The following is a 27,933-nucleotide window of genomic DNA, read 5'->3' as shown; positions in this document are numbered from 1 at the left end:
ATAGGTCTTTTTCAAAATTAAGCTTTGAAAAATATAAGTCTGTCACTACACGTAGCTTTTCTTTAAATTTCTGTAGGTTCTGGAAATCTCAAAATCTCATGCTCTCATGCTTGCACAGCACGAATTTTACTGCGCTATCTCTGCATTCCTTGCACTATGCTCCCTCGTGCAGCAAAGATGGCACTCTATTAAGCTGTTTGTCTTAAGAACATAAGGGGGACTGAAGAATTGGCTCAGTGATTAAGAGCACTTGTACTTCTTGCAAAGGACCTGGGTTTAATTTCCATTACTCAGATGGAGTCTCACCTCAGGTACCAGGTGTGCATCTGGTGCACATACATACATGCAGGCAAAGTACTCATATGAATAAAACAAACAACAACAACAAAAAAATCAACACCCAATTTGTACCATAAACTAAGGCTGATTTGAGTTTTTGCTCGATCTCTGTGAGTTCGAGACCAGCATGGTTTATAAAGCCAGTTCCAGAACAGTAAAGAAAAATCCTGTCTTATTTAAAAAAAAAAAAAAAAAAAGGAAGTCTGTGGTATGCTGATTGATTGCATGTGCAAGGACCTGGGTGTACAATTAACTATAGACAAACATCTGTGCACCACTATCCCGCCCATATCTCACCCGTAACATCGACACGTCATCCACCCACTCGTGTTTTACTCCCGCTATTGTAATGTGTGCTCAGTAAGGAGGACTCAAAAGAATCAACACCGCCGCTCTGCCAGCTACCAATATGGCAAACGCGGCGTCACTGCTCCCGGAAGCACGAGAGAGAGGTGCCGTAAGGATTACATCCGCTGTTTCGCCAACACCTAAAGCTTGCGCTCGCGAAACCGGAAGTGGCTTTTCATTTTGCCTCTTTATCCGGCTGGCCTGCAGGCGTCCGCGTGAGAATTGGATGTATCGTCGTTCTAGGCTTGGGAGGTGCTAGTTCCCCTCGCTTGATTCGAGCGGAGCCGGTGCCGGGAACTAGGATGTCGGACACGTGGAGCTCCATCCAGGCCCATAAGAAACAGCTGGACTCGCTTCGCGAGCGACTGCAGCGGAGGCGGAAGCAGGACTCGGGGCATTTGGGTGAGGTGCGGGTTGGTTGGGGCGGGCGGTGGAGGAGCCAGCGACCCCAGGAGAGAAAGGCAGCTCGGGCTCTGGCGCCCTTTCCGGACTGACCATTTATTGGGCGCGTCGATTGTTGGTAGCCCGTCTTTCCCCGGAGTAGCCGAAGCCTGTGCCCACCTGCAGGAAGCTTGAGTGCCGCCTCCTCTGCGAAGCCTCTCAGTACCCTGTTCTCAGAGGCAACAAGGCCCTTTTTGTTGTTCTGCCTTAGTTGTAGCGATTGCTTTGTCACGGCCATTTCTTTAATACTGTGGGCAGGGAGCAAGGATTGCACCTGTATGTCCTCAGTGCCCAATTTAGCAGCCACAAGGACCTCACTAAGTGGTGCTGAATAGGGGGAAAGTGTTTACAAACGTAGCAAAAGTCCGAAAATACTTGGTTTTGGTCTTCAAACATTTTCCCACTCTCACTTGTATGACAAATTCGGAACATTTGAAGGAACTTTAAAGGATTTTGAATCCTACTCTAACATCCTTCCCCACCACAAAGTCAATTATTTAAGGTAAATCAGTAGTAGTTGCAGATCTGTGCAAGAATACTGAATCCATACATGTATGGCTACCTTGTGACAGTGCTTATCAGTGTTCTCAACTCCTATCAGCAGATCTTGATGAAATTAAGTTCATGTGCTTATTTTATGCATCTGGATGCTCAGACAAGATCCCTACCCTAATTAGTAAGCATATATTGCATAACTACACTATTCAGGAGTCGTGACAAAAATAAGACACCGTTCTTACCTTAAAGGAGCTTAAAATCTAGGAACTTAAAAGGAATGACCAGAGAAAGCCTGCATGGTGGTACACACCTTAACCCCCATTCTGGAGAGGTAGAGAAAGAAGAGTATCTATAGAGTTTGAGGTCAGGCTCAAACTGGGACAGCCAGGACTACATAGACAATAGCAAACAACCCCTAGTAAAGTCAGAGCATACATGTAAGCATACAGGAGCGTATATGTAAGATTCTAAGAGAATGGGCCCACAGTGAATACAACGATGACTTCAGTGGAGCCATCCTACATAGGAGTTGCCGCTTGAATTGATTTGATTTTTAAATTTCATTAGCCAATACAAAATTTGTCAGGTTACATAATATTAAAAATAGGGCAGTATGGTAAACAAAGTGCAAAACATAGGATCAGGGAATAATTAGAAACTAAGATATGGAAATTTTCTTTTTTCCTCCCCATACAAACTATTTTCTTTGCCCGGTCAGTTTGGTTTTCTTATTTTTCGCGTCTGTGTATGTGTATGGTGTATGTGTATTTTGCCTACATGTATGTCTGTGATGTCTGTGCACCATACAGCTGGTGCCCATGGAGGCCAGAAAGGATTCCCTCTACCCCTGCATTCCCCTGCACCTGAATTTCACAAGGTTGTGAACACCATGTGGGTGCTGGAAATGTAGGAACTGAACCAGGTCCTCTCCACGTGTCGTCAGTGTTGTCAACTGCTGAGCCATTTCCCCAACTCCTGGTCTTTCTGTGTATCAATTTTATGTAGAACATATAATTACATGTCTGTCACAGGCAGTGATTAAATGGGCTTTTAATCAGTTTACCAAAGACTCCAGTTGCTGGAGTCTTTTTCGAGACAGGGTTTCTCTGTGTAGCCCTGGCTGACCTGAAGCTCTCTCTGTAGACCAGGCTGGCCTCAAACTCAGAGATCTGTCTCTCGAGTGCTAGGATTAGAGTGTACCACCACTGCCCGGCAGACTTAAATGTCTTATTACCTTTGGAAAGCAGTCATTTAGGGGTCGTAGGGAGACGGCTCAGCAGTTAAGAGCACTTGCTTCGCAAGCAGGAGGACCAGAGTTCTAACCCCCAGCATGGTCTTGTAATCCCAAACACTGTTAACAGCAGAGACAAGGAAGTGAATAATAGAGGCTGCCATTTGTAACACAATCACAAATGCAAAAACAGTAAAATATTCATGTTCACAATATATATGGGTGCTTCTGAAAAATCCTAACTTATGTAAATAATGTTGAAAAATATAAATCTAATTGCATATGGTAGCATACACCTGTAATCTTGAACGTGAAAAACAAAAGAGATCTTCAGTTCAGGGACATAGCTATCTTGGGTAGAAAAAGACCTTGTCTCATAATCAAAAATGTAGGTGTGGCAGACCATGCCTTTCATACCAGAACTCTGGAGACAGAAGCAGGAGTATCTCCAAATTTGAGGCCATTGAGTTATAGAACAGTAAGAGCTACATAGTAAGACCTTGTCTAAAACAAAACACATTAAGAACAGTAAAATTTTAATCACAAAAATGTATTAAGCACAACTGTCAGATTGCTTGCTTTGAGTTAGTAGACTCAAAGTTTGAAGTAAACCTAGTAACAAAATGTTTTTTAAACGTAGTATTGCTAGAGGGTGGTAGCACACACCTTTAATCCCAACACTCCAGAGGCAAAGGCAGGGGGATCTTTTTGAGTTCCAGGCCAGCCTGATCTACTCAGTGAAGTTCAAGACATTCAGGGTTCCTCAGAGAAACCCTGTCCTTAAAAAACAAAAGCAAAACAAATGTGGTATCAGATATCATTGCATATTTAAGTAAAATACCAGCTTTAACAATATTTTTGGTTTGAAAAGTAGAATGTTTCCCCACAGAATTTGGATTAGAGTACATTAAAAAAAAAATGTTTCTGAAGCTTTAATTAGAAGTTTGAAATCCATGGAAAATGATAAATAATTTAACATTTATTTACTTAAATTTGTTCTGAACATGGACAGCTTTCTCAAAATAGTTTCATTAAATTGAGGTAGACAAAAAACTTAAAAAAAAAATCAAGGTATAATAATTGCCTCGAGAGACCTTAGGCCTTTAATTAACAAATAAATACTCATGGAAACAGCATTAAATTACACAGTGCTTAGCATATAGTTGCTTTTGTTTTTTTAATGTATTTTATGTGTGTGAGTGTTAATTATGTGTACTATGTGTGTGCCGGTGCCCTTCAATGCTAGAGAGAGCACTATGTGGATTCTGGGAACCAAACTCAGATCCTCTATAATACAGCCCTGGGTACATAGTTGTATAAATGGGGAAATGGCTAATATATGACTTAACTTAAAAACACTTCAACCAGGGCTGTTACACAGGGAAACCCTGTCTCAAAAAAAAAAAAAAAAAAAATTGTTTTTAAAATATACTTACCAAGCTAGTCATGGCATCATCACATACCTATAACCTTGGCAGGAGGATGGAAAATCCTAGGTTAGCCTAGGCTAAGTAGTTAGACCTGGTCTCAGAACAAACAAGTCCAGCAGTGATGGCTCATGCCTGTAATCTCAGCAATTGGGAGGCTAAGACAGCAGAATTTGAGGTCATTCTCAGCTACATAGTAGGTTCAGGACAGTTTGGGCTATATAGTAAGATCCTATGAGGAATCAGACATCTACATGATAAAGTAGTGATATACTTTGATTTAAAACTTACCAGGTGAGGTGGTACATGCCTTTAATATTAGCACTTGGGAGGCAGAGGCAGGAGGATTTCATGAGTACAAGGGCAGCCTGGTTTACATAGTAAGTTTCAGGGCAGCCAGAGGCTATATATACACACACACACACAAAACGTACCATTTTTTAAATAGTCTCTATCAAACATCCTTTTTTTTTTTTTTTTTTTTAGTGGGAGAGGTTGTTACTGGGACTTGTATAAGTTTTCACGTGCTGAGCACTCTACTACTGAGCTATATGTTATCCCTTACTATTATTTACATGTTTTTGTTTTTTGTTTGAGACAAGATCTCATCATATAACTCTGGCTGGCCTGGAACTTGTTATGTCAAACTCAGAGATCTGCCTGCCTCTGCCTGAGTACTGGGATTAAAAGCAATGTGCCACTATGTCCAGCTGCCTTTTAAAATTTGTATTTTGAGACAGATTTGCTAAACTACCTAGGCTTAGGCCATGAACTACTCTGTAGCTCAAACATTCTGTGAACTTGGAACCCTCCTCTCTCAGCCTCCAGAGAAGCTAGGGTTACTTGCCTGGCTTCCACATTTTCTACAATACCCCCTTTGGCATACTTCATGAGTCAGAAAAATGTTTAACACTTAAAGTTATTGATATAGTATGAATTCCTATTTAAAAATAGTTTGTGTTTCCTTGTTCCAGTAGCTTTTATCATTGTGCATATTTGCTTATTGGAAATAACTTGGGGGGGGGGTGGAGAGATGGCTGCTCTTCCAGCGGACAAGTCCAATTCCCAGCAACGAACATGGTGGCTCTCAACCATCTATAATGAGATTTGGTGCCTTTTTCACGCAAACAGAACACTACATAATAAATCTTAAAAAAAAAAAAAAAAAAGGTAATAGTTGGTACTTCAGATTTGTAATTTGAATAAGAAAACTCAGGATTTGCTCCTAGTATTATGACTGTTTTGGTTCACATTTATTAGATTTGTGGGATCTCTGCATTCTAAGAGTTTGGTAACTACCAGTGTAATCCTACTAAAATACAAGCCTTTCTCTTTTAAGTATGCTACACAGTAATTATTACTTTGCTAATGCCAGTTATTCTAACTCATGCAAGTTTTCATGTGTACAGTTGGTAGAGTAAGAACTAACAGTAGAAATATGCTAGGACCTTTATTTGCTGACCAGGCCTTTGTCCAAGTACTCCAAGGGCCCAATATTTTTAAGTGTGAAACATTATTCTGGATAGCCAATGGCCTTGACTCATTAAAAATTCAAAATCTGCCAGGTGGTGGTGGCGGCGGCGCACGCCTGTAATCCTAGTTAGGAAGCAGAGGCAAGTGGATTTCTGAGTTTGAGGCCAGCCTGGTCTACAGAGTGAGTTCCAGGACAGCCAGGGCTACACAGAGAAACCATGTTTCAAATAAATAAATTCAAAATGTATCCCTGGAAAATACCTGATCCCAGTTTTGATTATTAAAAATATTCATTCTTAATTTTAAAGTGTGGATTGGTTGTATCATTAAAAGAAGAAAAGGGTGGCAGAGCCCTGTAAATGTACCATGCTGCTTTACTTCTCTGAAGGAGTGAGGAAAAAACTTTTACCCCAGTGGAGAAAAGATGCCGTTCTCAGTAAAATCCAGGATTATTTTGACAAAGCAGCAAAAGACTATGTGTGACTGAAAAGTGATCTAGTGCCTAATGCTGGTCAGAGAACTTGCTTGAAATGAAAGGTGTGTGGTAGATATGTTGAAGAATTTGACCTTGAGGAATGTAAAGATTAACGGTATTGACCCTCTCACTTTATTTTTCTTTTAGATTTAAGGAATCCAGAAGCAGCACTGTCCCCAACCTTCCGTAGTGATAGCCCAGTGCCTACTGCACCTACCTCTACTGGCCCTAAGCCCAGCACAACTTCTATAGTTCCTGAATTAGCTACAGACCCAGAGTTAGAGAAGAAGTTGCTACACCACCTCTCAGATCTGGCCTTAACATTGCCCACTGATGCTGTATCCATCCGTCTTGCCATCTCTACGGTAATAACCTGATAAAGTTGGAATTTATTATATATTTGCTGTTGTTCATGGTAGGGTCTAATGTTCTCCTTTCTCTAGCCAGATGCACCTGCCACTCAAGATGGGGTAGAAAGCCTTCTACAGAAATTTGCAGCTCAGGAATTGATTGAGGTGAAACGAGGTCTCTTACAAGATGATGCACACCCCACGCTTGTAACTTATGCTGACCACTCCAAGCTCTCTGCCATGATGGGTGCTGTGGCAGACAAGAAAGGCCTTGGAGAAGTAGCAGGGACTATCACAGGACAGAAACGGCGTGCAGAACAGGACTTAACCACAGTGGCTGCCTTTGCCAGTTCTTTAGCATCTGGTTTGACCTCTTCAACATCAGAACCAGCTAAGGAGCCAGCTAAGAAATCAAGGAAACATGCTGCCTCAGATGTTGATCTGGAGATAGAAAGTCTTTTGAACCAACAGTCTACTAAAGAACAACAGAGCAAGAAGGTAGGGCTCATATGGAAATGCTCACATTATGCTCAGAACTAAAGTTTTGATTTGTTACCTTTTTGACAAGGAGTAGTTCTTAGAATTAAGACAGAGCAGTGGTTCTCAACTGGAGATGGTTTTCTTCTACCTTTACCTCCACCCAATGTATGGCAGTGTCTGACTACATGGTTATCACAGTATGGGACAGTGCTGTTGGCACTGAGTAGATATAGGATCTAGAAGGTGTTAGCCAAAAAATTTGCTAAACATGCTATGGTGTATAGCATAATACCAATAAAACTGTCTAGCCCAAAATTTCAATAATTCCATTGTTAGGGAGTCCTGATTATGGAATCTATTTGGAAGAACCCTCAGAAGAAGATTAAGAGAAAAGAGAAATAAATATAGGAAGACTAGTGGAGAATACTAAATGATACTCCTTCAGACCAATTTATGGAAATCAATGAAATTATCAATACAATGGTTCTAATTAGAACTACATTGAAGTCTCATCTGTTTATGACTTCTAGTTTAGTTTTAAAATGTTTGGCTTTCCATAAGGATAACCAGTGTTTTCCCTTACAGAATTATTGAATATACTGAGCTAAACAATAGAATAGTAGCATTGTGCCTTTCTGAGTACCCAATCAATACAGATTCTCTTGAAGGGAAGTTCTACTCTTAGGTAGGTAAGATCAGCTCAATACTCAGTTGTAGAAACCAGGCTCTTTGTATTTGAGTTGATTTCTAAATGCTTATGAGGGCTGAACCCATTTTCCTACATTGTTAGCTCATTTATTTCTTAACAAATACTACTGGGAGGTAGACTTGTGGAGGTGTTTTAAGGGATAATTTATCTACAAACCCTTAAGACCAAGGCTACTTCTGTCACAGGTCAGTCAGGAGATCCTAGAGCTATTAAATACCACAACAGCCAAGGAACAATCCATTGTTGAAAAGTTCCGCTCTCGAGGTCGGGCCCAGGTGCAAGAATTTTGTGACTATGGGACCAAGGAAGAGTGCATGAAAGCCAGTGATGCTGACCGGCCTTGTCGAAAGCTGCACTTCAGGTCTCCTGGGAGGGAATGAGGTGGGGAGGGTTTTCCAGAAACAGTAATTCCTTTTTAGCATATTATCTGTCTTTGGGATAGCTATTGCGTGAGAAGGAATAGAGGCTCACTTGTAAATAAAAGGAAGATTTCTAGTCAGGCATCTGTGTCTATAACCAACAACAAAAATTAAAGTTCTCTGGAGAGAGGATAGACCTAGAGAAACCACCTGGACTTGGGGCCAGTATTTATTCTGATATAACAACCAAGGCCTTTCCTGGACTATTCTTTCCTGTAGTAGAAAAGAAAGTCTGTATTTTGTTGTTTCTGTGACAGGGTTTTGTAGCTCAGGTTAGCCAGGATGAAGATGCCTTTTCTGACCTTAGGCCTCTACTTAACCAGTGCTGGGGTTATAGGCCTAAGCCACTGCACCCAAGTCAAGTATTTATTCAGAGAACTGATACTTTAGCAATACAGAAAATTGGGGGAGAATAAGAAACCTCATATTTGATTGTATGATCTACTTATGAAGTACCATCTTGATTCTGATCCCCCTTTTTATTTTCCCAGACGGATTATCAATAAGCACACTGATGAGTCTTTAGGTGATTGCTCTTTCCTTAACACATGTTTCCACATGGATACCTGTAAATATGTTCACTATGAAATTGATGCTTGCGTGGATTCTGAGAGTCCCAGCAGCAAGGAGCATACGCCAAGCCAGGAGCTTGCTCTTACACAAAGTGTTGGGGGTGACTCCAGTGCAGATCGACTTTTTCCACCTCAGGTACCTACATGTCTAGACAGCCTAGGAAAACCCATTTCAACCTATAGACTTAAACTGAATGGGGTATCTGTACATGTAGAAAAATAAGGAATAATTTAGCAGTCTGGCTCACTGATGGGAATGGCATGGGATAGGAACACTTGAGTTAGAGGGTTTGGGACCACGAATTTGTGAAGGAAGGAAAGATGACCAAATACTACCTCATGCAGTGGATCTGTTGTGATATCCGCTACCTGGACGTCAGTATCTTGGGCAAATTTGCAGTTGTGATGGCTGACCCACCTTGGGATATTCACATGGAACTACCATATGGGACCTTAACAGATGATGAGATGCGCAGGCTCAATATACCAGTACTGCAGGATGATGGCTTTCTTTTCCTCTGGGTCACAGGCAGGTAATACAATCCACAGATATGTAGGTATGGGCAAATATAGTACAGAGTGAAAACTGGGTGGGAAATAAAGTCCTGGGTTTTCTTCAGCATTCAGTTATATGTGTTCCTGATTAAAGATGCCTCCCCACCCCCCTCCTGTGAGGCTGGTTTTCTCAGGCCTGAGATTAAAATGTTAATGATGTAGGATTCCAACACTTCCAGGGGGCTTAATATTTTACAGCACTTGGGATTCTTGATTTTAGAAAAATAGTTATTCAGATTAGATGTCGTTTAATCTTTTCATTCTTAAGATTTATTTGGGGGCTGGAGAGATGGCTCAGCTGTTAAAGGCTAGACTCTCAACCAAAAATGTAAGGTTTATTTGGTTGCCTCACTGGTGTTTTCCATGTAAATGTTTTTAATAATGAGGTTTTGAAGGGAAAAATACAGAAAGACAAGTTGTTTAACCTTTATATCTTTCTAGGGCCATGGAATTGGGCAGAGAGTGTTTGAACCTCTGGGGGTAAGTAGAAATTGTGTGTGCTTTTTTTGTTTGTTTTCTGAGGGAGATTTAACTTGAGTTCTAAGAGAGGCATGTTCCCTTCTCTCAGTATTCCTATCAGTCTTTGCCATTGTGTCTTGCACTGTGCCTCAGCTGTGAAGCTAATTACAGCTCTAGTTCTCTCTTAATGCTCCATAGCTATGAACGAGTGGATGAGATCATCTGGGTGAAGACTAATCAACTGCAGCGCATCATTAGGACAGGCCGAACAGGTCACTGGTTAAACCACGGAAAGGAACACTGCTTGGTGAGTAACAATAGTCCAGGCTGAGTAAGAGGACCTGTTTAGAAGCTGTGGTTTCATAAAGTAACAATGTTCTCTGTGATGAGCAGGTTGGTGTCAAAGGAAATCCCCAAGGCTTCAACCAGGGTCTGGATTGTGATGTGATTGTAGCAGAGGTATGTACATATCCCCCAGGCATTGTCAATACAATTACTCCTGTCAGGAATAGCCTCCAACTTTATTCATTTGGATAATTTACAGACAGGGCTAGAATTGCAGTCTTGAAGAACTTTTGAAAAATATCTTCACTTCATGTGTTAGTGTTTTACCCGAATATAATTGTTTGTGAGGGTGTTGGATCCCATGGAACTGGAATTACAGATACTTCTGTTCTGCCATGAGGGTGCTGAGAATTGAACCCAGGTCCTCTGGAAGAGCACCAGTGCTTTTAACTGCTGAGCTATCTCTCTAGCCCCGCAACCTTAACTTTAAGTAACTTGGTGTTTGTTTTCTAGGTTCGTTCCACCAGTCATAAACCAGATGAAATATATGGCATGATTGAGAGATTGTCCCCTGGTACCCGCAAGATTGAGTTATTTGGACGACCACACAATGTGCAACCCAACTGGTAACATTACTAAAGAACAGGGCAAAACTTTATAGGCAAGGACAGAAATCAGTGACTTGTAAATATTCTGGTAGTTAAGTCTATAGGTGGGCTTTTAAAGAACGCTGGAATCTTAACATTCACTAGAATCCAAAGTTTAAGGATCCTCAACTAATCTATGGGATTTATTAAATCTGCCCCCTAGTGGCTACTAAGCATTTGTTTAATCTGCCAATTTTAATGATGACTCCTATGGCTGGCATTTTAAGTTATCCAAAGATTATTCATTGACAATGACTATGAATGAAATATGCCTGACTAACCTCAGTTACTGATCTTTAAGTGTATAGATCTGCTGGATCCTGTGACAGTCTGAGGCAGAAGGATTATAAGCTTAAGGTTTCCCTAGGCTACATAATGAATTTAATTTAGTGAGATGAGATCTGTAAAAAAAAAGGGGGTGGGGCTATTCGCTGATATATCTCAGTGTTATAGTATATAAATGTAAGACCCCTAGATTCAATCCCCAGTATCTCTACCACCACCAAAGAAATAAAAATCCTGCCAGTTTTAATATCTGCATCTGTACCACTTCCTGAGTGGTCACACTGCCATATACTTCTTAATGATCTTTTTTTTAAAAACTGACATGGGCTGGGCATAGTGGAACACATCTTTAGCCCCAACACCTGGGAGGCAGAGGTAGCAGATCTGAATGGGTTCAAGGTTAGCCCTGTCTACATAGAGAGTTCCAGGACAGCCTGAGAGACCTAAAGAAACAAAACTTGGTATAAGCAGTACACTAAAGCCTTACAGGATTTTTTTTGGTTTGCCTCCTCTTGACCCCTTCCTTTTAGGATTACTCTTGGAAACCAATTGGATGGGATACACCTACTAGACCCAGATGTGGTTGCCCGGTTTAAGCAAAGGTATCCAGATGGTATCATCTCTAAACCTAAGAATTTATAGAAGCACTTCCTTATAAAGCTGAGCACTCAGCTATGGCTCTACAGGCCACATTTTAAGAGGAGTGTTTACACAACAGTGCCCCCACCCCATATTTAAATAAAAGTTTGTGTTCTAATTGGGATTTTTGAAGTGAAACTCTGGCTTTACCACTTAGCATGTGTTCATGTGCACATGAACTCTTCTCTCTGTATGATTCATTGTAAGAACTTCATTAGTTGTGAATGTTCAAATTAAATGGACATATGGAATAGCATTAACATGTGATCATTATAAATAGGACTACACAGGTTCATAGTGTTTATCAATTAGCACACCACGGACAGGATTAATTTGAATTTCACTTAGTTTTTACCAGGCATATGTTTTGCTTATTCTATGTGGCTCTACTGGTTTATTATTCTGTAGCTTATTTTTAAGAAAAATAAGATCATCTTCAGTTAAAGAAGAACCTACAATATGAAAGAACTGGCTTATGCATTATGTAAATGAAAGCGCATTTAAAAGCTATTTCATCAAACACAACTTCTTTACTTTGTAAAACTTCTCATTAAAGGTGGAGTTCTGCCTCTTACATGCAAAACTGGTAACCAAATCAGGTAAACAAAGTTTTGAATGCAGAATACTAGAATACTTTTAGTGCAAAAAAAAAAAGCCTAGCTGGGCGGTGGTGGCACACACCTTTAGGGCCAGCACTCAGGAGGCAGAGGCCAGCCTGGTCTACAGAGAGAGTTACAGGAAAACTAGGACTATTACAAAGAGGAACCCTGTCTTCAGAAACAACAAACAAACAAAAAAAAAAACCCCAAAAACAATAGTCCTGGATGGTGTTATTTTCCCTCCAGCCTAATGTGTGGAGACAGGTGTGTAGGTGTGTATAGGTAGGTGGTGGTGGTGGTGGTGATGGGTGTGTGTGATGGGGAGGGGGGGGAAACCTTAAGACAGGATCTCACTATGTATGTAATCCTGGCTAGCTTCAAACTCCTCTACCTCCCAAGTGCTGAGATTAAAGGAGAGTGTAACCATACCCAACCTCAGCCTCTGTTTTTTTGAATGCAGTCTATTATGTAAATTCAGATTGACTTTTAACTCATAGAAATCCTATGTCCACCTCCAAAATACTGGGATTAAAGGCATGGGCCACTACGTCTACAAAGCCTTTCTTCCACTTTTGCCTCATGTAGCCTAGACTGGCCTCAAACTCACTTGTGGCCAAAGATAACCTTGAACTCCTGATCTTTCTGCCTGGGGGCTGAACTCAGTTTTGTTAGTGCTAGGCCATACCCCCAGCCCAGCAAACCTTTGTTCTTAAAGCACTGTGTAGATTAATAATAGTAGCTCCCTCTTTAAAGGGAGTATTTTAAGTAGTACTTTCATTCCTCTTTAATTTGGGATTAAATTCAATGCACTTACCACTGAGCTGTAACCCTAAGCCTCTTGACCCAGTGCTATTTCCTCCTAGGGACAGAGCTAAGCACTTTCCCAATAACATTTTAAGCAAGTCCTAAAATTGAGACAATTTTACCCACACATTTCTTCTAATAACCCCCTATGGTTTGCTTCCATATTCCCTTCTCCCTTCCCTGTGCTATATAACCTGGTAAATTTGCTTATAGTCCAAAGTGAAAAACAATTCCAAATTATAGTAAATTCACTGGCTCTGCTACATAGTCTGGCCTCTGCTGAAGAAAGAAAAGATGGTGACATGAAGGAATATGGGTGTAAAGGTCAGGCACTACCAGAAGAAGCCCAGCTTGTGTCTCAAAAACAGGATCTTGGACTTTTGTCTGGTAGATGAATCTTCAAAGCTTGGAGAAACAGAAAGGCTACTTCACAAACACCACAGAGTTTGGATTTCTAGAGGCCACCCAGGCCAAGAATACATCCCTAAGAGAAGGAAAGATAATAACAAAAACTTATTACAGCCTAGATATATTCCTTAACTATCAATGAAAAAACATACCCAAACAATTCCCCCATCTCTAAAATATAACATCATTTTAGTAAACACAGGAACAAAGAATCTAAAAGTTAGAAGTAGTGACAATGCTAATCCATCATCCATTTGTTTCATGGATATAGGGAATTCCCTGGAATGAATTACTACTGTAGCTAAGTAGTAAGACTAATCTCCCCACATTTAGCATTTACTCTGCTATTTTCCCCTTACCTATCCCTTACCAATTTGTTTGGCCCAGGCAGGCTATCTTCAATTGAACTATATCCCATCCCTAAGAGATTGAACCAAGCTTTTTTCTAGTAGCACCTCTAATCAAATATCCACCTATATCTATATCTATATATATCAAGCTGCTCTACCTAAGGTAATACTGATTACATACTCAAGGTGCTCCCCAACAGACAGCTTAACTACTACTTTAATTATAAGAACTGTTTTACTCACCTGCAATGTTTCACCACACACTCATTGCTGCAGTATTCGTTGTCCCAATCCTTACTGATAACAGGAGGGTTCTCACAACCAGACCTCACACATCGAGGCTGAGGTGACAGTGTCACAGGGGATCCGCTCACCAATTCAACATCCATCTGAGAAGGAGACTCCACCTTAGAACATGGAGCAAGCAAGGATGGATTAGAGTGTTACCTACCTAGCCAAAACCATCTCACATACCAGTAGAGAAACAGGTCTCATACCCCCTCACATAAGGAGTTTCAGAAAAAGGTAAGTCCTTGGTCTTTATAACTAAGCTTTAGAGTTCTGCTAAGCAGGATAACATGTAGATTCTAAGAATTTTATTTTAAAATAATCTGTTATAAATTAAAACTGGCACACTCAGGTAAGAGAATCAGATTCAGGGCTCTCTTTGGCTGCATTGTGAGTCTATGTATCTTGGCCTACATGAGAGTCTATCTCAAACAAACAAAATACAACTGGCACAAGTGGATTTTTTTTCCCCCTTCAGAAAACAATACAGGCTTACCTCAGGAACTACATCTGTGATCATTTCACAGATTGTCTCAGGAGAGGTTGCCTCTGCTGTATGGGCCTCAGGGCTGCAGTTAAGAGGTTGCTCAGGGCTGCTTTCCACAACTGGAGGAATTAGGGCAGTCTGCATTTTCAGAGTGGGTGGAGGCACAACCTTGCTCTGCAGAGGTGGTGGCTGCTGTTGTAAATTTATTCTAACTTTCTGAGGTGGAGGCTGTTGCATGGCCTGAAGTGGAGGAGGTTGCTGCAGAATAGTGACTTGCTGTTGAGTTGGGGGCTGAGGCATCTGTTGCAATGGAGGAGGCTGTAGTCGGGGTGGAGGCAGTTGCATAGAAGCAGCAGCAGCTGCAGCTGCCTGCAACACTGACCGAGTGACAATCTGGGCCTGTTGGCTGGGCTGAATAGTAGCTGTACTTGTTTGGCCTAATTGAAGCCCACGGGAGGTAACCACTGTAGCTGGGATAACAGTAACCATTCCTCCTTGAGACATGGTAATAGAAGAGGGCAACATTTGTTTGGTGATAATCAATTTGGTAATGTTGGGCTGACCTCCAGCCCCTGAGGATGCCTGGTTTGCCACATAAGATGAAAGTGTGGAATTAACTACAATGCAAGGGGACAAAGCAGGTGACTCCGTTGAAACTGGTGCTGGAGATGCTGGGTCAGCAGTAGTTACAGGAGGTGGTGAAGGAGTCTGTGACTGTGGGACGGGATCTAATTCCACTGTTTCCACAGTAGCCTAAAAGACCAAAACAGAAAGGCAACAAGTAATTTACTCTTCACTGCAGCACACATTCATTCTTATTACATTTCAAGAAAAGATAAATAAAGGAAAAAATAAAGACTTTCTTAAATAAGCACTGGAAATAATGGATAAACTCAAAGACTATTTACAAGGCTTATGATACTGGGGAAGCTCAAATCAATTTTAACACTATGTAATAATAGGTTCCACAGGGTTTTTAAAATTTTTCTATGTGTATATGTGTTTATCTGCACATATGTGCACCATATGCATGTTTTGGGGTCAGAAGATGACATTGGATCTTCAGGAATTGGAGTTACAGATGGTCCTAAGCCACCATGTGAGTGCTGGGAAGTATAGCCAGTGTTCTTAACATGTGCCTTTCTGTGTGAGTATGTGTGTATGTGTTTGTGTGAGAGAGAGTGAGAAAGATTTACCTATAATAATATTTAAATAAATTTAGTACAGGACCAACCCAGACCCCCTGAACATGGGTGTTACTTAGGAGGACTGAACAGTCTATGGGGCCTCTGGTAGTGGATCAGTATTTATCCCTAGTATATGAATGGACTTTGGCAGCCCATTTCACATAGAGGGATACTTTCTCAGCCTAGACACATGGAGAAGGGCCTAGGCCCTGTTCTAAGGATTGGTGGTGGGGGACAGGGGAGGACAGGAGGGTTCTGGAACTGGGATTGGCACGTAAAACAAGCTTGTTTCAAATTTAAATTAAAAAAAAAATATATGAAAAAAGAATGAACACACACACACAAAACAAAAAAACAAAGAATTTGTTTAAGACATCCATTGTCACCTGACCTGACACTCCTGGTTGTCTTTATAAGCAGCTAGTGCTTTGAGATACTCTTTCTTGGCAGCTTCAGTTTTCCGCTTATATACCTAACGAGAAAGACACTGTTTCAAATAACCATATTCCCAGGAGAATCTGACAGTCTATTATTGTTCATCAGGAACTCAGTCCAACCATGGACCACTCCTTTAGTGAAACATTTGAGCAAGCAATGGCAACCTTTATGTAAAATTCACTCTACTGTCTTACTAGTCTACCTATACTTCTAAAGTGAACAGCAATCTATGTTCATTGCTATTTCAAAAATAAAATCAACTCCAAATTGTAAGATGAGTAAGTAGTCTACATAGCCCAACATTACCCAACTGAGAAACTTGTTCCCTAGGAATGTGCTAAACTGTCAAAGAGTCCTTACCTCTTATGTACCCTTCTCCCACCAAAAGCTGAAGGATATGTCCTCTTCTATTGAATCTGGGCTATCTCTCTCCGTGACTTTTTAGATCATTAGATCTAAAACATGAAAGCTACCTGAAGAAGCAACAACATGCCAACTAACATGGTGGTAACAGCCAGCTACAGCCACTATATCCTCTCATTTTGTTACAACAGTAAGAAATCCAGGCAAGAACAGCAGAAACACCAAACTAACCCAAAAGGATGAGGATGAGAATTAAAGCAGCAACAGATAACTAAAATACATTATAATAATAAATTCAGCCTTTTGTTTTTTGATATTGAGGATCTGCTTTCAAGAGAAGACACAAGCTTCTGTGGGGTAACGAAAATTTCAGCTATCTTCAATTTGCCTGCTATGGTGACTCATATCCCTCCAACCACACTCCGTGCAATACACACCTCCCAAGTGCTAGATGTGCATACCACTATTACAGTTGATTTTTTTTAAAATTCAGTTTAAATTTAGGGAGATTAACTATAGTTTAACTTTACATTTCATGAGGAGACTGTTAATGAAACTAGCTGAAACTTCATTTAGAAGGCGTATGACCTTAACTGGGCAGTGAACCTGAGTCCCATCTTTAGTGTTTTGTTTTGTTTTTTGAGACAGGGTTTCTCTGTGTAACAGCCCTGGCCGTCCTGGAACTACTTTGTTGACCAGGCTGCCTCTACCTCCCCAGTGCTTGGATTAAAGGCATGAGCCACTACACCTGGCATAGTCCATCTTTAGTAAAGAGAAGAGAATAATGGTTATTTTACAGTTCAGGAAAGATAGTGTTTTTTATAATAAATTTTTATCAATTATTTATTTTGTGTGTACACATGTATGTTTCTGAAAATGCATGTAGAGATTAGAGAACAGCTTGTAGAAGTTAAGTTTTTCCCAACCGCCATGAGGAAAATGGGGCTCAAGCACAATGACCCATCTTGCATTCCCACATGGTTTGTTAATGGATTTTCTGGGCTAGAGATTTAGCTCAGTAGAGAGCATACAGGGATAAGTAGGAGAGCTTAGGCATAAAGCCTTGGGTTTGCTACCCAATGCCACAAAAATAACTATATTAAAATGATTTTTTTCTGTAATTTCTAAGATAAAGGATGTTTGGCTGCCATTAACAAAGAGCTGACAGGTAAAAACCCGTAGTGGTATGAATAAGAATGGCCCCCATAAGTTTATGTATTTGAATGCTTAGACATTAGGAGTGGTACTCCTTCCTTGTGGGAAGGAGTGTGTCACCGGAGGCTGGCTTTGAGGTTTCAAAAGTCCAAGCCAGATCCAGTGTTGCCCTCTTCCTGCTGCCTGCAGATCTGGATATAGAACTCTCAGCTACATCTCTAGCAACCTGTCTACCTGTTTGCTGCCATGCTCCCCACCATGATGATAAGGACTAAACCTCTGAACTGTAAGCAAGCTCCAATTAAATGCTTCCCTTTATAAAAGAGTTCTGTGGTCATGATGTCTCTTCACAACAATATAACACTAAGATTCTGTCCAGTTAAAACCTTACAATTTCTACTACCCACTATTCACCTGTTTTTGCTCTTCTCCAAGACTGTCCCACATGGAAGCCACAATCTTCGAAACCTCACCAAAGGTAGCATTAGGGTTCTGTCCCTTGATGGCAGCCTGAGTATCACGAAAGAATAATGCATATGCAGAGACTGGCTTCTGAGGTTCATTAGGGTCTTTCTTTTTTCTTTTCTTGGGAGCCTTTTGCTTTTTCCCTGTTTCCACTACCACTGTCTTCTGGCTGGGAAGTTGCTGTTAGACAAAAAAAAAAAAATGGAGAGAAATAAGAAAAGGGTTTTGATAGGAATAAAACTAGGCTGGAGAGACAGCTCTACACATAAGGAGGGAAAGTAGCCACAACCATAGCATTTAAGCTAAAAATCAGAAGCAACATATGAAAGCCATATGTGAGCATCACTAAGAACATTGAGAAGAGCATTATAAACAAAATCAAGAGGTAGGAACCCACACCCAGAACCAAGTAAAGATGATAAGCATTTTACCCTAGAAAAACAGAAGAATTAATTTTGACATGGAATGTCTCACCCTTCGGAAGTCATCAACACCATCCTCATGAAGTGAATTGGTAGGTGAAGGAGTAGTCGAAAGACGATCCTCGGGTGACTGGGCAGGTGGCAAGATGGTGCTACCTCCTAAGCTCAAACCAAGTTGAGAACTTAGTTCTGACTGATCAATAGTGGTCAACTGGCTATGTCCCATTAAGCCAGATGTCATGTCTGTCATTGGTACATCAATTGTAACAGGTGGGTTGGCACTATACTGAGTTCCTATAGAATGGTCCAGGTCCTGAGAGAAGCAGAAATTTTAAGATTATCATTCTCATGTTTCTATGTTTTGCTTTTCAAATTATAAAAAAAAATTTAGGTTTTGATAAATGACCAGACAACCATTTCCTACTAAATACCCATAATGGAAACTTAATTAACAGTATTTTAGCTTTGACTAATACTAAACATTAAAATACCATCTCCAGGCTGGAGAGATGGTTCAGTGGTTAAGAGTACTGACTGTTCTTCCAGAGGCCCTGAGTTCAATTCCCAACAATATGGCTCACAACCATCTGTAATGAGATCTGGTGCCCTCTGCTGGCATGCAGTCATACATGCAGGCAGAATACTGTACACACAATGAATAAATCTAAAAATATATATATAAATAAATAAATAATAAAATACCATCTCCCCCTCCTTATAAATCCCTGGCTTATGTAGACCATCATCATTTAAATCCTATAGAACATCAGATACTTTGTCTATAAAAGAAACCATGTTAGGAGGTCAAGCACAGTGGCACTTGGCTTTAATTTCAACACTCAGGAGAAAAGAGGAAGGGGATAAAATTCTCTAAATTCTCTGTAAGCTGAGGTTAGCCCAATCGACATATCTGAGTTCTAAGTTCATAGTGAGACCCTGTCTCAAAAACAAACAGAAAGAGACAAATAATCCATTTAGTATAATCTGTGGGTAGTGACAACATACAAACCAAACCCTTCTAGAATAGGGTTTAAAGTTGTAATGCATGGCAATGAAAGCAGAGAAGCTGCAGTGGAGACAGACGCCTGCCACCAACACATGAGATGGAAATGCTGAACACTTACAAAAACCGAGTCTGTAATTAGGGCTCTATTTGGTTCAGCCCATTTTTTAAAATAAATCATTCAATGTGCCACTTACACATTTGAATTCCAGAATGTGAAGGCTATTACAAAAAAACAAAACCCTGGGCAGTAGTGTGGCGCATGCCTTTAATGCCAGCAATTAGGAGGCAGAGGCAGGTGGATCTCTGAGTTCGAGGACAGCCTGGTCTACAGAGAGCTACACAGAGAAACCACCCCATCTTGAAAAAACAAAAAAAACTTTTTAAAAAACTTTGAATCATTTTCATTTCAAAATATTCAAGTTAACACTGAATATTTTACAACTTAAAATTATTTTTCAAGAAAATCTCATTTATTTAGGTAAAATGAAGTCTTTGTTGTTGAGCTTCTATAAGAATAAGAAACTAGTACTACCCAAGTTTAGCAGGGAATAGAGATTAACTTTTGTCCTTCTAAACCCATTCCTATTGAGTTTGGGTGAGCCTGCCGATGTGTCTTTCCTTACCATAGTCAAGCCCCCACTCAGGAGCCCCCCACCCTGCTCCATCAAGCCGTGAGTCATGCCCACAGGCATGTCCAATGTCTGAACTCCATATTGAGCTGCAAAGCTGCCATCCTGTGAAGAAGAGGGGTCTGCCAGGTCATCAAAGTGTCCAACCACATCTGAGACAGCCAGGGAGGGATCAGAATCCAAAGAGATAGGTGGGATTTCAAATTCCTCATCGCCCAAGCTTGGTGTATGGAATGTCTGTGTGAAAAAAAGGGAAGAATTAGTAGGAAGAGGAGAAACTGCATGTCCCTAAGACAGGCCACAGCTGAGCACAATCGAGAATCAGTGTGCTTCTGTTTGGCTCTGTTCCACTTTGTAACTGACTCCACAGAACACAATTTATAAACAAACATCTTTTTAGCCTTTCTAATCTTTCTAATCTTTACTACCTTTGTCTTAAATTATTTCTAAGGAATACTAGTCTTTCAATACAAGTAAGGAAACAGCCTATGGTGCTTAACATCCCACTTGACAGATACTATTAGACACCAGTTATCTTACAATGTTATACTTTAATTTTTCAGACCACAGAAATTAATAGCTGATCAGCCAATCACACTTTATTGTTTTAGGTTCCTCTGGATTAAATCCTATACAATACTGTCATAGAAAACTTACCTACCTCTAAAACATTTGTACTTAGCTGGATGGTGGTGATGGTGGCATACAGCTTTAATCCTGATACTTGAGAGGCAGAGGCAGGCAGATCTCTTAGTTCAAGACCAGCACGGTTTACAGAGTGAGTTTCAGGACAGGCTCCAAAGCTACACAGAGAAATCCTGTCTCAAAAAAGGGAAAAAAAAAAAAACACTTAAGACATCTTAAGTGGGTATGGTGGTACACGGCTTTAATCCCAGCACTCAGGAGGCAGAAACATGGGGTTCTCTGTAAATTCAAGGCTAGCCTGGTCTACAAACAGAGTTCCAGGACAGCTAGGGCTACAGAGAAACCTTGTCTCTAAAAACAAAAACAAAACATTGTTTTATAAATTTCAGTGTTGACAAGATTATCATCTGTATAGGATTTAAAGGATTTGGGAGTCCAATAATATCAAGCTACAAAGTGAATTTGAAGCCAGCCTAGCTTACATAGCAACAACTTGCCTAAAAATAAAAAGTAAACAAAAGAAGAAAAAGATTAGTGCACCTGGCTCAATTGTCCTCTCTGTAGTCTGACTAACGATAATCAGTCTTCTGGTTTATTGTATTTTTTCTCCCCCTTTTTCTTTCTTTCGTTCCTTCCTTCCTTTCAAGACCTGGCAAGTCTCCTGACTGCTGGAATTAAAAGTGTGTACCACCACACCCAGCTTCACTCCTATTGGGAATGGGGCCAATATTCACAGAACAGCAGTGTCTAACTTAAGATGTATTTGACACTTTCCTTGTGCCACTAAAAAACTAAAACAGAAGCATATAGCAACAAAGTATTATAAGTAATAAGTGAGAGGCTTTATAGAAAGACCTGTGGCTCATCTCTGCTCATAACCTTGAGCAGGTTTTCCTTATCTATAACAACAGAAATTGTAAGTCTGCAAAGTGATAAACACCTGTAATTTCAGCATGCAAAAGACTGAGCCACGAGATTACCATAACTATCAGGCCAGGCTGGGCTATATAGTTAGTGCCAGGCCCTAAATCCAATGAAAGACCCTATCTTAAGAAAACAAAAATAAGCTGCATGTGGCCACAAGTACTTTTCATCCTAGCACTCCAGAGCAAAGGAAATGTACTCAGTCTAAACTATTGCCAAGCTCTGGGCTTTTTGTGGAGGAAAGATCACTTTGGGAGTTATGTTTATAAGAAGGATGCCCAGGACCTAGTAAGATGGCTCATGGGCAAATAAAGTGCATGATAGCAAGCTTAACAACTTGAGTTCAATCTCTGGGCCCCAGTGGCAGAGGAAGAGAACCTACTTCTTACCACTAACCCTTTTGGGCAATCATGCATGCTTGCATGTGTGTGCATATGCCTGCAAGTGCATGTGCGTGTGACAGTAAGAGAGAGAGAACCCACATAGCAAATAAAATGTAATACAATTAACATAAAAATAAAGGATGCTTAGATACTGAGTGAAGGAGGGACAGGAGAGATGACTGCAGAGGACTGGGGCTCAGTTCTCACCACCGACTTTGGTGGCTCACAACCACCTTTAACTCCAGGGCTCAAACACCTTCTGTCCTCTGCATGCACACATACATCAAATGATTTTGAGAAACTATTTCTCGCCTCTTTTCATCTTCTCTCTGTTTTCTATCATCTTTCATCTGCTTGAACCCAGAGCCTAACAAATACTAAGCAAAACACTAAACTGACCCCATATATCAACCATCCATTATTTAAAAAAAAAAAGTTTACTGGAGATAGAGTGATGGTTCAGTGGTTAAGAACACTGGCTGCTCTTCCAGCACCTACATAGTGGCTTATAACTTTAACTCCAGTTCCAAGCGATCTCATACCCTCTTCTGACTTCCAAGGGCACCAAGTGTGTTGTGCACAAATATACATGCAGGCACAACAGCCATACATATAAAATTTTTAATTAAAAAAAATTTCTTGTATATTCATTTTAAAGAAACTGACTTTAACACCTAATTTATCCTATAATGTAATTATTATAGATCCTTAAAATTATTTTTAAAGCTGGGCAGTGGAAGCATACACCTTTGATCCCAGCACTCAGGAGGCAGAGGCAGGTGGATCTCTGAGTTTGAAGCCAGCCTGGACTATAGAGTGAGTTCCAGGACAGCCAGAACTACACAGAGAAACCCTGTCTCAAAAATATATATTTTTATATGTATATAAAGAAATAGAATACAGGGCTGAAGATGTCTCAGCAGTTGAGAGCACTGACTGCTCTTCCAGAGAACCCAGGTTCAATTCCCAGTTCAAACATGGCAGCTCACAGCTGCCTGTAACTCCAGTTCCAGGAGACCCTCACAGACATACATGCAGGCAAAGCATTAATGCACATAAAAAAAGGACGGGAGGAAGGGAGGAAGGAAGGAAGGGAGGAAGGGAGGAAGGGAGGGAGGGAAGGAAGGAAGGAAGAGAAAAAAAAAAACAGAATACAATGGGCGTGACAGTGCACTTACAATCCCAGCACTTACAGTGGTTCTCAACCTTACTAATGCTGCAATCCTCATGTTTTGGTGACCCCAACCAAATAGTTATTTTCTCTCTCTCTCTCTCTCTCTCTCTCTCTCTCTCTCTCTCTCTCTCTCTCTCTCTCTTTTTTGAGACAGGGTTTCTCTGTAGCTTTGTAGCCTGTCCTGGAACTTGCTCTGTAAACCAGGCTGGCCTCTAACCTGCCTCTGCCTCCCGAGTGCTGGAATGAAAGGCGTGCACCACCAATGCTTGGCTTATAAAACCATTTTCACTGCCATTTTGTAACTGTAATTTTGCTACTATTATGAACTGTAAAAGGGCTGGTCAACCCCCAAAGGGGTCCAGACCCACAGGTTAAGACCCACTGAACTGGTAGAGACAGAAGGATTAGGAAAGTCAGCATCATCTTCAGCTACATGGGGAATTGGAGGCCAGCCTTGGCTTTATGAGACCCTATCTCATAAACCCAAACAATGAAACAGAAAAGAAAATTCAGACATGATCTCATTATGTAGTATTAGCTGGCCTGGAGGGCACAAAACTGTCCCCTCTGCCTCCTGAATGCTGAGATTAAAGGTGGTAGTCAAATACAAAGCACGCTATGTACCTGCCAACTCAACGGAGAAACAGAAGACTAATCGTCACATCACATAAGCTTCCTATCTGAAGCAGTGCAGTAATTAATACTACTCCTTCCTCTCTGACACTCATTCTTTTAAAAAGAAATTGTTCATATACCTAGTGGCAATTTAGATGGACTCTTTGTGAATTGACTGTTTAAAACTTCTGTTCATTTTCAAACTGTACTACTGCTTTATATATTCTAAATATGAGTTACACGTATATATTATAAATACCTTCTCTTCTGGAGCTCCTATTTGTTAATAATGTCTTTAAATTTTTTTCAGAATCTCATATGTGAAATTCTGCACATGTAATTACAATGTATTTGTAAATACAAATTTTTGGGGAGAGGGTTCTAAGACAAGAGTTTCTCTGTGTAACAGTCCTGGCTGTCTTGGAACTCACTTTGTAGATCAGGCTGGCCTTGAACTCACAGAGATCTGCCTGTCTCTGCCTTGAAAGGGCTAGAATAAAGGCTTTTGCCATAACACCTGTTAAGATTTATGTTATATGTATGAGTATATATCAGCACCACATGCGTGTCTAGTGATCACAGAGGCTAGAAAAGGGAATCAGATCCCCTAGAACTGAAGTTATAGATGGTTGTGATCCATCACGTGTGTGCTGGAAATTAAACCTGGGTCCTCTGCAAGAAGATATGATTTAATTTCTAAGCAATCTCTTCAGCCTTTATGTCATTAAAAAAAAAAAAAGCAATACTTATTTTTACTTACATAACTGTATGTTTTGCCTGCATGTATGCCTGTGTTGTGTGTGTGTAGTGCCTACAGAGGCCAGAAGAAGAACTAGTTCCAGGCGCCTTTGTCCTGTCATGTGGGTGCTAGGAACTGAATCCAGGAACTCTGTAACAGCAGTCAGTGTTTTAACCACTTATCCATCTCTCCAGCCCCTATAATGATGTCTTTTGATATAAAGAGTTCCTAATTTGAACACAATTGAATTTTTCAGTTATTTTATGGTTGGTATGCTATATGAGCAGCTATTGTTCTTTTTGGAAAAAGAAAAAGAAAAAAGGAAAAAGATAACTCTGAAAAACTACTGTTCTTCAAAAAAGGATTGCTTAAAAAAAAGTAACCATCTCCCTCTTTTAAGTTATACACACGGCTCGAAATAAGACTGAAGACAACAAAACTCATTCACCCATTAATATAAAGATTAAAACCCAGGCATGGTGGTTGGTGTACACACACTTTTAATTCCAGCATTCAGGAAGCAGAGGCAGATAAAAAGCAGAGGTCACATAGCAAGTATGCCCTCCAACCAAGACTGCACAGTGGAACCGCACCCCCAAAGCAAAACACAAAAGCCATACAAGTTAAAAATTCACCAACAAGAGGGGTAGAAATAATAAGGTATAAAAGTTGTAAATAAACAAGCCAGGCAGTGTTGGTCTACACCTTTAATCCCAGCACTTTCAGGGCAGAGGTGGTCAAATCTAACAGCTCGAGGCCAGCCTGGTCTACAGAGTGAGTTCCACCATAGCCAAGGCCACACAGAGAAATCTTGTCTCAAAAAATAGAAAAAGAAAAAGGAAACCCAAAACAAAAGTTGTAAGTAAACGATAACAGAACCTAGACCTAAAGGAAGCTAAAGAAAGTAGCTGTGTGTCCCCTCCTCTCACTAAAAATGAAGAGCAGATGCAAGCCTGGAAATTTCCTTCTTTTCGCTGTCAGTGCTGGAGATCAAGGGTCTGGAACATAGCAGGTAAGAGCTCTACTACCTACTCCTAGTTCCCTGGTACATGTAAAAGGTGCCATCTCTCATGTAACTACTTTTGACTATTCAATTTCATAAAAGGGACTGGTGGGATGAATATGAAAATGTGTTTTGTTTTGTTTTGAGACAGGGTCTATGTAGCTCCAGCAGTCCTGGAAAATCACTATGTAGACCAGGCTGGCCTCAAACTCAAAAGAGATACACCTGCCTCTGCCTCCCAAATGCTGGGATTAAAAGGGTGTACCACTGCCAGCTTGTATTTGCTTTTAAAATGCCTTTTCCTAAGAATAAAGACAAGGTGAGATTTATGGCAATGACATTAAACCATGGAGACCTCACTTGGAAGGAACAAGTGTAAGACTGAGTTTCTTTCCAATTCTGCCACTCATCTGAGTCACACTTTCCCCTGCTTAGACTATTCCATAACTGTAAATTAAAAAATAAATTAGCAACCTGGCGGTGACGGCAAATGCCTTTAATCCCAGCACTTGGGAGGCAGATCTCCAACTTTAAGGCCAGCCTGACCTATATAGTGAGTTCCAGGACAGCCAGAGCTACATGGTGCAACTGTCTTTAAAAAAAAAAGAAAGAAAAATAAATAAACTAGCAACTATTACTCACCATCAATCTATGTCTCAACAAAACAGTAATCAACAACTTTTGGTGCAAAAAAGAAATGCAAAATATTCACATTGCTTTGGGGAATATAATCCTCAAAAGAAGTCCAACGTTCAATTTCTCAAAAAAAAAAAAAAAAAAAAAAAAAAAAAAAAAACAATGGGGGGGATTTTCATACACTGCACTTTTTACTTTGCCAAAATAAGGGTTTCCATTATAGTAGGAAAATATGCCAACCCAGTTTCCTGGAATATCTTAGAGCAGTTGTTTTCAACCTTCCTAATGCTTCAACCCTTTAATACAGCTCCTCATGTTGAGGTGACCCCCAACTCTAAAATTATGTTGATGCTACCTCATTAACTGTAATTTTGCCACTGCTATGAATCACAACGTAAATTCTAGTATGTGACCCTTGTGAAAGGGTCGCTCGACTCCAATGGGGTTGTGACACAGTGGTTGAGAACCGCTACCTTACAGTCTCCAACAACCATTATTTCTACTTCACACCATCTTTAAACAGCAAAACAAGCAGATATCTGTGATTCGAGGCCAGCCTGGTCTATAGAGCACGAGCTCCAAAGTTATACAGAGAAACCACGGTTGGAAAAACAAAAGAGGCAAAACAAAACAAATCCTATTATTGTAGTTATTTGACAACTGTGATCCCAAAGTGAATCAATCTGCTCAAAGTTTATATTCACTGGCAAACAGGTATACTCTATTCCTTTTATGTTCTCTGGCGGCTATTTCTTTCCTTCGTTGGTAAAGCGAGCAGAAACCACGTTGGTGAAAATGACCACTTCAGAGTTCAAGAACCTTCCCGAGGTTAACTCTTGCTAGATGAACTATTTTCCTATCAGGTTTTCTTTACTGAAAAAAATTTTCTCCCTTGCTATCTCCCAAAATGGTTGCAACTACTTCATCCGAACCAAAGCAGACAATTCCACTCCATCTCCGGATTCAGAACCGGACTCCTTCCTTAAGTAGGCAGTCTCCAATTGGTTTTCTGATGACAGCCGCTTGCCATCCGTCTCCCCACCCCACCCCCGACAGTCCTCGGAGGCTCTGGAAGCCTCGGCCACTGTCCTCTCCAGCTCCCGGCCGCCCCCGCGCTCTCCCCCACCGTCCGGCCCCAACCGCTGCCCAGGCCCTTCCGCGCCCGAGCGTCGGCAGCTTTTGCTCACCTCGGCCCCTGACAGGAAGGGATGAGAGGGCCCAGTGATCGTCAGGTAATTGTCATTTCCTCCGGGAAACTGTAAACCAAAAACAGCCACGGGGATAAGTGAGCGAAGCAGGGGCGCGCGGGGACCCCGGACCTCCCAGCACCCCCGAGCGGCCCTCGCTCCCCGCTGCCCGGCTTCCTGCTTCTGCTTCCATCTAGTCGGCCGCGCTGCTCGTCAACCCTCCAGACTCTGCGCCTACCTCCATCTTCACGGCACCACTACCAGCGTCTCAGCGTCCGCATCGCTCCCACCGGCCCCACTGGGTTCCGAATGCGTCACTTCCTCAAAGAGGAGCGTCGCTCTCTGCTGATTGGAGGGAGTCCTGGCCGAACCAGTCGCGTTCCGAGCTGCCCGA

At 41.0% G+C, this 27,933-nt stretch overlaps 2 protein-coding genes across 2 annotated transcripts; one reads left to right on the top strand and one right to left on the bottom strand.

Annotated features, from left to right (window-relative positions):
* The first annotated feature begins 834 nt into the window (after positions 1-834).
* On the top strand, positions 835-11,756 carry Mettl3 (methyltransferase 3, N6-adenosine-methyltransferase complex catalytic subunit). Its single transcript, XM_051176831.1, has 11 exons — positions 835-1,089; positions 6,380-6,597; positions 6,676-7,080; positions 7,957-8,132; positions 8,682-8,898; positions 9,108-9,295; positions 9,759-9,797; positions 9,975-10,083; positions 10,170-10,235; positions 10,575-10,687; positions 11,524-11,756. The coding sequence occupies exons 1-11, from the start codon at positions 990-992 to the stop codon at positions 11,633-11,635; spliced, it is 1,743 nt and encodes a 580-aa protein (XP_051032788.1). The 5' UTR covers positions 835-989; the 3' UTR covers positions 11,636-11,756.
* Positions 10,279-27,923, bottom strand: Tox4 (TOX high mobility group box family member 4). The gene is made up of 9 exons (XM_051176830.1): positions 27,778-27,923; positions 27,540-27,608; positions 20,228-20,470; positions 18,651-18,911; positions 18,126-18,356; positions 16,147-16,227; positions 14,578-15,321; positions 14,037-14,200; positions 10,279-13,519 (listed from the first exon to the last, which is right to left on the bottom strand). The coding sequence occupies exons 1-9, from the start codon at positions 27,781-27,783 to the stop codon at positions 13,459-13,461; spliced, it is 1,860 nt and encodes a 619-aa protein (XP_051032787.1). The 5' UTR covers positions 27,784-27,923; the 3' UTR covers positions 10,279-13,458.
* Positions 27,924-27,933: the final 10 nt, after the last annotated feature.

Source organism: Phodopus roborovskii, unplaced genomic scaffold (genome assembly GCF_943737965.1).
Source record: "Phodopus roborovskii unplaced genomic scaffold, PHOROB, whole genome shotgun sequence".
In the NCBI taxonomy this organism is placed as follows: domain Eukaryota; kingdom Metazoa; phylum Chordata; class Mammalia; order Rodentia; family Cricetidae; genus Phodopus; species Phodopus roborovskii.
This window is presented reverse-complemented; position numbering and strand designations above follow the sequence as displayed.